The following is a 12,746-nucleotide window of genomic DNA, read 5'->3' as shown; positions in this document are numbered from 1 at the left end:
ACAAGACTTGGGAGAAATGCATCTTACCAAAGGGGAAGAAGAAGGTGGGATGTAGATGGGTATTCTCCATCAAATACAGAGCAGATGGAACTATTGAGAGATATAAAGCACGACTGGTTGCTAAGGGATACACTCAGACATATGGAATAGACTACTCAAAAACTTTCTCTCCTGTGGCCAAAATTGACACGATACGAGTTCTGTTTTCTGTAGCTGCAAACAAGGAATGGCCTTTGTACCAGTTTGATGTAAAAAATGCCTTCCTTCATGGAAGCATTGACAAGGAGGTGTATATGGAGGTACCTCCTGGATATTCTCATGATTTTAGAGATGGGGAAGGATGCAGATTGAGGAAGGCTCTCTACGGACTAAAACAGTCTCCTAGGGCGTGGTTCGGAAGATTCACAAAAGCTATGAAGAAGTTTGGATATAGGCAAAGTAATTCCGATCATACTTTATTCCTGAAGAAAGAAAAAGAGAAAATCACCTGTTTAATCATCTATGTAGATGACATGATTATTACAGGAAATGATGAGGAGGAGATTGCAGACTTAAAGGGAAAATTATTTCAGGAATTTGAGATGAAAGATTTGGGCAATCTCAAATACTTTCTTGGCATAGAGGTCTTGAGATCAAAGCAAGGGATCTTCATTCACCAGAGGAAATATATTCTTGACCTTCTGGCAGAAACAGGAATGCTTGGTTGCAAACCAGCTGAAACATCGATTGTGGCAAATCATGGCCTTCAAATTCTTGAAGGTGCAAAATTGACTAATAAGGAGGAGTATCAAAAGATTGTGGGGAAACTTATTTACTTAGCTCACACAAGACCAGACATAGCCTATGCAGTAGGGGTAGTGAGCAGATTTGTGCATCTTCCACAAGTACAACACATGACAGCAGTAATGGGGATTTTGAGGTACCTAAAGGGTACAAGTAGTACTGGGATTTACTTTGACAAGAATGATCACCTAGATCTAATTGCGTACACGGACGCAGATTGGGCAGGAGATCGTGATGGTAGAAAATCCACCTCTGGATACTTCACCCTAGTAGGAGGTAATTTGGTCACCTGGAGAAGTAAGAAGCAGAAAGTAGTGGCTTTGTCAAGTGCAGAGGCAGAATTCAGAGGTATTGCAAAAGGGATAACTGAAATCTTATGGATCCGGAAACTTATGAGTGAAATTGGTTTTCCACAAAAAACAGCATGCAAACTCTTTTGTGATAACAAAGCAGCAATAAGTATCTCAGAAAATCCAGTTCAACACGACAGAACGAAGCATGTTGAGATAGACAGACACTTCATAAAAGACAAATTGGAAATAAGATAATTAAACTTCCATTTGTGAGATCAAGAGATCAGTTAGTTGATATCCTGACAAAAGCTGTCAACAGTGAAGCATTCGATGAGACATTACGCAAGTTAGGCATTGGAGCACCAAATGCCCAACTTGAGGGGGAGTGTAGAAATAACCATAATAAGTTCCTTAATTAAAGGGACTAAATATTGACCAATTTATTCTGCAAATATTTAGGCTGTTTTTTTTGGTAGTAGTTGCTGTAACCTTGGTAGTAGTTGCCTAATTTACAGGATACTTCTGTGTATAAATATTTGTACTATCACCAGCAATAAACACACAGAAATTTGCAAACACAATTCTGCTTAATTCTCTATATTTTTAACTTGGGGATGTTTCCAAAAACACTCAATCAACATTATTGCTATAAATAAACTTGATGATGTACTAGGTCCATAGTTAATTGTCCTTATTGATGTTGCACGTTTGTTGAATCTGATGACATCTGAGACTAAATACTTCAGAGTACAAATACACGCACCCAAATATGCTTATATACTCAATTGTACCCAAAGATATTTTGAAGATAGTAGCGATTGTAATCAAAGAACTAAAAAAATGCCGAGTCAGATTTTATATTGCGCCAATAAATAAGTGACAATTTATACATAGATGGAATTTTGTTGTACTCATTTGCAACTTTTATCATAACCCTTTTTTTTTCTCTCTTTTTCATTATTTATTTGTTTATTTATTTATTTTTGTAAAATCTGTATGCATTTTTTTAATAAAACATCATCGGATGAGCAAAAAAAAAAAAAAAATTACTTTTGATCTTTTAGGTGCATTTACCTCTGCACGCTACCAAGTACATAAAAAAAGGTAATCAATTAATTTACTTTTCTAAAATTTTCTCATAATCTTTTCCTATCAAGTACTTGTAAGCTCACTATTTTTACGAGAATTCATCACATCATATGCTACTTGTAACTAATTTGTAATAAATGTTATGACCTACAAATGTGCCCACACGCCAAAAACTGAATGACATGATATAATTGTTTGTTATACAATTACAATTGACTCATAAATTGTCCCATCCTACCACGCCACCTCCATCCATTATTCTTAATTTCTTATATAACAATCACTTTCACTTTATATTATCACAAACTTTAGCCACTAATTTTCTTTACATAAAGTGACATGATGTATTGGCTTGCTAGTTTAATTAATTTGCATTCAAATGTAGTTGTTCATGATATTTTTATAAAAATATATTATGGTTTTTGCGCGAAAATTTAACCAATAATAAAAATTTTAACATATAAATTGACAAAAGTTAACAAATTTGAGAGTATCATAATATCAAACTCACTAATTAATAATTTATGTCTTATAAAAAAATATTTACAAGACATTCAGTACAATCATTGTATGAAAAGGTTAATAAAAGGGTGAAGTTTTCCTTAACCTACCCCATTTCTCAAAGGTCTAACATACAAGTAAAAGTTGAGTTGAATTGACTCGTGACTTTCAAACCTTACTACTTTATGCCCCGTAAAAAAGTTTTATGCCTCGTAAAAAAGTACAAATTATTCAATCAATGCAACCCTTGTATATATGTATAGAAAGGTTCTCGAGGGTGTGAAATTTCTTTATTCCCCCTCCTTCAAAGCTTTCACCACTAAATTCGGATTGAGTTGACCCGTGAAGAATCCAATCACGTCTTACCATCAATTAAAAAAGGGTAAATCGATCGCGTAACATCATTGAGCCTTGTTCCATAGTACTCTATATGTTTTACTAGGAGTGATCTTAGCATCCAATTCTTCAATCAAATGTAGAAAATAATACACTACTACATTCAGACAACTTACAAAGAATATACAAAAACTATACATTTCATAACATTATTTATGATCTTGGGTTATAAAGTTATACGAGCAATTTGACCAAATCTTTTATCAACACATTGGTTCAACTTGATTTCTTCAGCACATCTTAATGCTCTTTCAATGTGATATCCTCCTCCAATGCTAACTTCTCTTTCCAAATGACAACAATAACTCTCAAAAACACTCACATTTACATGTAATTTAAACCCCATTAAAAATAGAAAGCCAACCTCTAATTTGTTCATTTCTTTGGTTGTCAATCCTCCTACTCTTGCAAAATATGAATTTCTGTAATTCCTGTAACAAAATTAACAATAACCCATGTCAAAATTTTGAATTTAATTCCAACCCATTAGAAAAAAAAAAAAAAAAAAAAAACAGAGGAATTTGATTTAGTGAAATTACTTACATGTCCTCGACGTATTTGGATGATACCATGATGGTTGTAATGAGAAGTCTATGTACATTGCTAGGACTAATTTTGAAACCGGGATAATTTTGACATAATCTATCAATGTACACGTAGGCGACCACGTAAACGGAGGGTCCGACCTTGGTGTAACGGAATATTCGTTCCAAGAATGATTGAATTGTCATATCGGGTGCTTCAAGGGCATCAAACACACGGGTTCTAGCGTCTTTTGACACTAGTACCCGTCTAGAATTACGGGATACCCTCTCGTTCCTTGCCATATGTCGCTCTATCAAGGCCGCTAAGACCGATACCACTAAGGGCATATCGGGTTCATCGTGGTGTGAATAAAGATCAGACCTTAATTTCCTTGGAGATATGTTCAACATTGTAGTGTTATTAGGACGACTTTTTTTTTTGTTACAAAAATTGAACCGACGGCGAAAAATAAAATAATTTAAAATATTTTTAGAGAGGTTTGTTATGCTTGGAATGAAATTGAAAGGGAGAGGTGAAGGTATATATAGTGGGAAAGGACCATTATTTGGTAATGTACGAATTAATTATTTTAATTCTATATTTTATATAATAAGGTCCAAATGATATGAGAAGGTGGGTAGAAACTAGAAAAAAATAGGTAAAGTTTTTGTTAAAAAAATGATAAAATGCCACCCTATACAAAAGGCATAGTACAGACAAGAGTATTGTTTTTTAATGAAAAATACAAGTCCTAAGCATGAAAATCCATATAAAATCTTAAGGAGGGTCCAATAAAATCGTATAATATAAAGTTTTAATGAGGGGTGAAAATGGACTCGCCGACAGTGTGCTTAAGGCCGTATATGTGTTAGGCCTATACTTCTGAAGGTGAATGGGTCCAAAACTAGTTGACTGCATTTAAAGAAGGATTCTGCCTAGAGATTTCTGTCTCACATTTTTTTATTCTCGAGTAACAATAATTTATGCCCTAATTTTTACTAGAACATCTAGAAATCATCACTAACAAATTTAGCTTTTACGTTAATGAGGTGTTTTTGGTTTAGTGATCAAGATTAAGAAACGACTTTAAATCTCTCATCTTCACTCTGACAAAAAATAAAAGTTTAACCTTCTTTTATTTTTACCCTAAATTAGACAAAGTAAAAAGAGAAATATTTGTCTGACCTGACCAAATTTTATACAGTAGTCTAAAGAACAATTTTTTACTTGATCTAAGGAGATTGAACTAGGTATATCATCATCGTTATTTGTTTATACGAGTAGTAACTTTTCTTTGTCAATATTGTATAATTTTGTTAAATTTTTGAGACAATAATTAAATAAAATGAAGTGCACGTAATTTAAGCTAGTTGTATAAATGGATACACACTAAAAAAAATTGATGGGTGAAGGAGTGAGTGAAGGTGACTAGCGAGTGAAGAGTTACACGTGCATCTTAGTGTACAACTTGCTACACGTGCAATTAGTATTGAAGGGGAGCAAAGATCTGAAAATTTTCAGTCAAGTTATCATTAAAAGTTATTGAATTCATGACCTTCCTATGATGATTCCTTCATTTCATTAATTAACATGACAGTTACTCTTAATTACAATTACATAAGTTGTAATTGTGTTGAGTTTCCTAGTATCATCTATTTCAAGTGTTTCAACAACTGTTTTGACCTATATGTGTGCCAATTGGGAATTTTTAATGCATAAATTGATGCTTAGCTATGTAGCTATATGAGATGTTTTGATGTATGTTTTAATTTATCTTATATTTCGGAGGCAAGAGTATTCAATTAAAATGAATTAAATGATACTTAGTCTCATGTGATGAGTGTGTATTGTGAATGTCAATCATTGTATCTTCATACAACAAACCCGTAAATACTAAATAAACTTGTTGACAACACAAATGTATATCATAATTTATGTATACAAATGCCTCATAACCAGTTATAGAAATATAATTAGGTGTAAATGGGGCGTGGAGTTAGGGCATGTTCTCATTCACTGAAATCAGCTGAACTGAACTAAACTGAGCTGAACTGAACTGAACTGAATATTTTATAAGAGAAGGAAATTAGGAGCTGAGCTGAACTGAAATGAACTGAGCTGAGCTGAGCTGAATTGAAGTGAACGAAAATAAACGTATGAGAACAGACCCTTAATCTTTGATATATAGATTTATTCGTTCATTACATGCATTTTATCATTTTTATATGATAATTGAATTTATATTGCACAATAAATTAAGATATGTTGTAATGTTCAAAATCACAAGAAAATCATGTTGTATCTTGTGATTTAATTGAACGATTTTGCATGATTTATGACATTATTACAATAATTCTCCAAAATCACAATGCCAAGATTCAAGCATATGATCACCCTGGCTTAAACAAATGCAAAATTTGCATAATTAGATTTTTCCTTATAAAAAAGCATGAACCAAGCACAAACTACAGAGTAATACAAATCGAATCAATTTGTGTTAAAATCTATAAATACTACTATATTATTCATCAATTATTATAAAACTCAATAATTAATGTGAAAAGTCGTCATATGAAAATCATGCCTAAATCAGATCAGTTTCATGTTGATTTGAGAAATAATATACATGTATTAATTAACATCAAAAAAATCCTTTCACCTGATAATAATAGTTCTAATACCTAGTAACATTATATCTTTGATGATTAATCACATAAATCAAACCATATGCAAAAGATTTTATCTGATTTAATAACATCATAATTATTACTCCATATTAGTGTCACATATATAATTATATTAGGTATCTTCATTATAGTAGTATGCAATGAAGCACGGAAACTCTTAATTTTAGCCACGTATCGTTTTCGAAACCTCTTACGTTTCGAAACCCGTTTCGAAACGGCTCATGGAGTTTCCTTGTTTTGTGAAGCGTCTCGCATAATTTAATAGTTCGAAAACTTGTGGGAAACTTAATTAAAGATATAAATAAGTGTTTCCCCTTCAATAGAAAGCAATTAAACCCTTATATTCACAAATTACGAGCAGTCAAGCAGCATAGTTATTTGAGTTGTTTCTATAATTGTCGTTTCCATGCTTTGGAGATCCATGTTTGCTGCCATCACCGCCTAGCTAGAACAAAGTCGATCTAACTACCACCGAACGATTTCACTAATTTGATGTTTTTCTTGTATTTAATTTGGAAAAAAGGAGTTCTTGCAATTTACAGAACGAAGTATCTGTTTGTTTTTATTTTTTTTGCAAGTTTATTTGGTATTTTATTCTGATTAAATGTATTTATTTATGTATTTTTAATGTATCCCCGTTTCCCATAATTTTAAAATTTTCGTTTCCCCGTTTCTCCGTCTCTGTTAAAGTGGAGAAATATGGGAGAAAACGGCTTAGCCTTCTGTATTCTATTAATCACAAATATATACCAATATACAATAGAATACCTAACTTGCCTAAAACTCCTAAACAAGATAAACTTTCCAAATATACAATATTAACATATATGAAAAACCAAACTCTAATACTCCCCCTCAAGTTGGAGCATGTAAATCACGACTGCCCAACTTGCGTAAGAGAAAACCAAACTGTTGCCGTCCAAGAGCCTTGGTGAGAATATCTGCCAACTGATTACCTGTCGAAACATATGAGGTAATATTACCGTTGATCAACTCATCACGAACAAAATGACAGTCTACCTCTATATGTTTCGTACGTTCATGAAACACTGGATTCTTAGCGATATGCAAAGCCGACTGATTATCACAAAACAACTGCATAGGCTTTGAATGCTTAATACCAAGAACAAACAACAACATTTTCAACCATTTCAACTCACGAGAAGTAAAATCCATAGACCTGTATTCAGCTTCAGAAGAGGATGTGGCTACAGTAGGCTGTTTCTTAGTCTTCCAAGAAACAGGGGAGCGACCTAGGAAAACAAAATAACCTGACAAAGAACGCCGACTCAAGGGGCATGCCGCCCAATCACTATCGCAAAAAGCTGTCAATTGCAAATCCTTCGTAGGTCGCAACAAAATACCTTGTCCCGGACTACCCTTAAGATAGCGCAAGACACGAATGGCCGCATCCCAATGAGAAACCTGAGGAACACTCAAAACTGTGCCAAAACATGCACTGAATAACTCAACTCCGGTCGAGTGACCGACAAGTAAACCAAACGACCAACCAAACGACGATACTGCTCCGGATGAACAAACGACTCACTGGAGGCAAGTGCAAGACGATGATTCTGCTCCATCGGAGTATCAATGGGTTTACAACCCAACATTCCTGCCTCAGTCAAAATATCAAGAGCATACTTTCGTTGTGAAAGAAAGATGCCCTCGGGACTCCGAGCAACCTCAATGCCTAGGAGATACTTAAGCAAACCCAAATCCTTCATATAGAAGCATTTGCTCAAATAGGCTTTAAAACGAACGATGGCATCATGAGAGTTGCCTGCAATTATCAAATCATCGACATAAACAAGAACATGCAAAGAGACACTACCATGTACATAGCTAAATAGGGAGTAATCAGCATATGAGTTTTTAAACCCAAAACCTCGCAGAGCACTTGACAGTTTTGCAAACCACTGTCTCGGGGCTTGTTTCAAGCCGTATAAAGATTTATCCAACCTGCAAACTTTTCCAGGTGTCGAAGTACTGTACCCTGGAGGCAATTGCATATATACTTCTTCTTCCAAATCACCATGAAGAAAGGCATTATGAACATCCATCTGATGTAACTCCCAATTAAAAGAAACTGCAACGGACAACAAGACACGTACCGTAGTCATCTTTGCAACTGGAGCGAACGTCTCATTATAATCAACACCTTCAACCTGACGGTTGCCACGAACAACCAAACGAGCCTTGAGACGTTCCACCTTTGACTGGTCTGTGTACTTGATTTTGTACACCCAACCACAACCAATAGCCTTCTTGCCTGGAGGAAGATCCACAACGGTCCATGTGCCATTGCGTTCTAGAGCATCAATCTCATTTTACATAGCCTTACGCCAACCGACGTCCTTAACCGCCTCTTTGAATGAAGACGGTTCCTTTCCCTTAGTGATCGTCGCCAGAAAACACCTGTGTCTGTTAGAAAAACGATTATATTCAACATGATAAGTTATAGGGAAAGGTTTACCTGAGGAATGTGATTGAGGAGGGTCGATATTTGGCGTAGAGGGGTCTATATTTCCAGTGATGATAGTATGAGTGACATAATTTCGATGCCAAGAAGGAGGCCGCTTTTCACGATGACCACGAACTAAATTTTCCGACGAACTCCCCCTCAAAAATTCCGGGTTAATAAAAATAGCAGAACCATCTAATTCTTGCTCATCAACCACACCGGAGCGAGAAACATCGTTAGAAACACAACCGAAAACATTAGAAACACCACCAAAAAATTCGCCGGAGCCCGGACCACCACCGGCGGACTGACCGGAGCTCACTGGCGCCACCTGCTGCTTCGAAGCCGCCTGCACAGGCTGGGCAGCATCCTGCTGATGCGTGCAGGGGTGCTGCTGCCCACCAGCACTGCCAGCAGGGGGCGTAACCTGCTGGGCAATGAGCTCCGCAGCCTGGCTGCGGCTGGGAGCTGTTCCCCGCGGCCTAGCTGCGGAGTTTTCTGCCTGGTGGGGTTGCGAACTCTGCTGGGCAGAGCTGTCCGCGGTCTGGTCGCGGTGAGGGGGTTGTTGTCGCGGCTGGGTTGCGGACCTTGCTGTCCCGGGATTCGCACCCCCTTCGTTAACAAAATCAGCCCGTAAATCATCCTCTTCGTCATCCCATAAAAGAGGTTGTGCAAAATATTTTTCCCACAACATTCTCCTCTCATCCGGAAGAGACTCAAGAAACGGGAATTTATCTTCGAAAAATTGCACATCCCGACTCACAAAAAAATCATTTGTCTCCAAATCATAAAGACGCCAACCTTTCTTCCCATGGGGATAACCAACAAAAATGCATTTTCGAGATCGCGAATCAAACTTATCTTTGACACAAGGACGATTCGCAGCATAAGCAAGACAACCAAAAACTCGTAAACTGTCAAGAGAAGGCAACTGACCAAATAAAAGCTCATGAGGGGTCTTAACTTTCAAGACTGGAGTCGGAGTACGATTAATGAGATGCACCGCAGTCATAACGCACTCACCCCAAAAATACTTGGGCAATTTAGCCTGAAACCGAAGAGCAAGGGCCACATTTAAAATGTGACGGTGTCTACACTCAACTCTACCATTCTGCTGAGCCGTGTCGACACACGACGTTTGATGTAAAATGCCCTTTTGAGCAAAAAATGACCCCAGACTCAGAAATTCTTGGCCATTGTCACAACGAACTACCTTGACTTTCTTACCAAATTGAGTCTTTGCCATAGCACAGAACTCACGAACCAACTGAGAAGCCTGATATTTACCAACCATCAAAAACACCCAAGTAGCACGAGAAAAATCATCAACAATGGTTAGAAAATAACGAGCATCACAACTAGAGGCAATCTTATTCGGACCCCAAATATCACAATGAATTAAATCAAAAATTCCAGATGCTTTATTCATACTTAACGGAAAAGAGTTTCGGGGTTGCTTCCCCATAAAAAAAATGTCACAATTAAACGAATAAACAGAGTTACTACTATGAGTACTATGACTACTAGAAACTCCCGGAAGAGAGCTCACAACTTGCATTGACGGATGCCCGAGACGCCTATGCCATAACAAACTTGCATCTGAACTAACCACTTTGTTTGCCTGCAGAATCCGAGCACGAACCGGACAAAAAATATAGACCCCATCACATTGGACCCCCGCTCCAATCAGGTTCCTCAAACTGCGGTCCTGAATAATGCATAGCTTGTCAGCGAACATAATAAAATAGCATTGTTTTTCTAACAATTGAGACACAGATAACAAGTTGCATGTAAGAGCAGGAACATATAAAACATTATCAAGAGTTAAATTATCAGACAAAATAACTCTTCCTTCCTTCGTTGTCGTTGTGCTCTTCCCATTGGGTAAACCAACAGGCGAAGAGATGTCATGTAAATCAGTGAAAAGATCAATATTACCAGACATATGATTTGAAGCGCCAGTGTCAATGAGCCAATCAAAGGAATTATACGTACCAAGTTTGTTGCTATCTGACAAAGAACCAGACTTGGCACCCTTTACCGCAGACATGAGTTCCTTCCATTGAGCATCAGTAATCGTAGGAACACTCCCACGATCAGAATCCGAAACCAGCTCATTATTACCACGAGAATTTCCAGCAGCACCAGCAAACTCACCCTTGCCCTTACCAGATGACCGACCACCACTACCTCCTCGACCACCACGACCTCCACGCCCCCCACCCGGGAAGCCATGAAGTTGATAACAATGGTCCTTATCATGACCAGACCTTTTACAATAAGTACACTCAATCCGTTCGGTAGTTCGACCGGAAGCCGTACCTGTTGCATTAAAACCAACAGTCGTAGAGGAAGAGGTCTCATGTGCCTCAGACACAGATTGCTTACGCTCATCAGCAACAACTTTAGCATAAGCAGCATTCATAGAAGGCAAAGGATCACTCATCAACAAAGTAGACACAACAGAACCAAACTTCTTAGGTTCCAAACCAAGACAAAACTGATGCAACAACTCATTCTCATGCAACTTAGCATATTCTTTCGCAGCGGAACAAGTACAAGTAGGCAATTTCACATAACTAGACAATAAATTCTGCAATTTATTCAATTCACCATAATAAACTGCAACAGAACGACCTCTTTGCTTACAATCAGCAATATCATGTTTCAATTCAAAAATACGAGGACCGTTACCAAGAGAATAACGATCACGCAAATCATCCCATAAAGTTTTAGCATCATCAGGAATGATAACAGTAGAACGAATTGAAACATCAATAGTATTATAAATCCAAGCAACAACAGTAGAATTAACAATACCCCACTGACAAAAATCTGGATGCTTGGGATCGGGTTGAACAATAGAGCCATCCACGAACCCGAGCTTGCTCTTGGACCGAAGATTGTTGCGAATTGACCTCGACCACTCTTCATAGTTGTCGACGGTAAGCAACACTGGACAAATCACCAATTGAGAGCCCTCACTAGGATGAAGGTAGTAATCGGTGAACGACTCGTACTTAGAAGGAGGATTAGGAGGTGTGTCATCATCACCCGGCATCGCACTACACCACGATTAACCAAACCACAACTCACCAAAAAATATAAAACAAATATCAACACACCACCACCACAAGCGCACCTCACAACACGACCAAACCAAAACCAATAAACACAAAGCACCACGCACACACAGCAGCACACACACCGTAGCACCACACACACGCAGCACCCCCACGCACCACACAACAGCAGCACGCACAACAACAACAACAACACCGCACTACCTCACACAGCACACGCATCACACAGCACACGCACCACACAACAGCAGCACGCACACCAAACAACACAACACAGCAGCACCACGAAGCAGATCGTAGCACCCCACAAACCAAATAAAAACGCCCAGCAGTACACTCGAAGGAATGCACCACAAAACTGATCAGAATTGGGGAAAAGAAACCCTAATTCCGAAAAAAAATGTAATCTTTGTAAAGTTGTAACGAAAAATTGAAGCCTAATCTCACAAACAAATGAATTTGCGGAAATAATTCAAACAAACAAACCAAGGATCGAAAAATTCTCTAAAAATTAGAGAGGCTGTGATACCATGTTAAAGTGGAGAAATATGGGAGAAAACGACTTAGCCTTCTGTATTCTATTAATCACAAATATATACCAATATACAATAGAATACCTAACTTGCCTAAAACTCCTAAACAAGATAAACTTTCCAAATATATAATATTAACATATATGACAAATCAAACTCTAATAGTCTCCGTTTCCGTTTTCCGTTTCCGTGCAACCTAGGTAGTATGTAATTATAAGATAACATGCAAATATTGCAAAACCCAAAGCAAAAAACAACCAAGATTCTAACATACAAGTTGCAAAATTAAGAACAATTCAGCCAGCTGTGAAATAATAAGTACTTTGAATTTATGATTTATGAAGATGAAGTATAATGAACACACAATACTGTACAACGTATGAGTTAATGAT

The 12,746-nt window shown here is 37.3% G+C and overlaps 1 protein-coding gene across 1 annotated transcript; it reads right to left on the bottom strand.

Annotated features, from left to right (window-relative positions):
• Positions 1-2,663: 2,663 nt before the first annotated feature.
• Positions 2,664-4,207, bottom strand: LOC110714518 (cyclin-U2-1-like). Its single transcript, XM_021893051.1, has 2 exons — positions 3,606-4,207; positions 2,664-3,493 (listed from the first exon to the last, which is right to left on the bottom strand). The coding sequence occupies exons 1-2, from the start codon at positions 3,995-3,997 to the stop codon at positions 3,229-3,231; spliced, it is 657 nt and encodes a 218-aa protein (XP_021748743.1). The 5' UTR covers positions 3,998-4,207; the 3' UTR covers positions 2,664-3,228.
• Positions 4,208-12,746: the final 8,539 nt, after the last annotated feature.

Source organism: Chenopodium quinoa, unplaced genomic scaffold (assembly GCF_001683475.1).
Source record: "Chenopodium quinoa cultivar QQ74 unplaced genomic scaffold, ASM168347v1, whole genome shotgun sequence".
In the NCBI taxonomy this organism is placed as follows: domain Eukaryota; kingdom Viridiplantae; phylum Streptophyta; class Magnoliopsida; order Caryophyllales; family Amaranthaceae; genus Chenopodium; species Chenopodium quinoa.
The sequence above is the reverse complement of the archived record's forward strand: the minus strand, read 5'-3'. Positions and strand labels throughout refer to the sequence as shown.

Coding starts and splice junctions, on each gene's coding strand:
- LOC110714518 (XM_021893051.1), bottom strand. CDS start 3,997: ATGTTGAACATATCTCCAAGGAAATTAAGGTCTGATCTTTATTCACAC. Junction 3,494..3,605: donor TCCAAATACGTCGAGGACAT/GTAAGTAATTTC, acceptor ATTTTGTTACAG/GAATTACAGAAATTCATATT.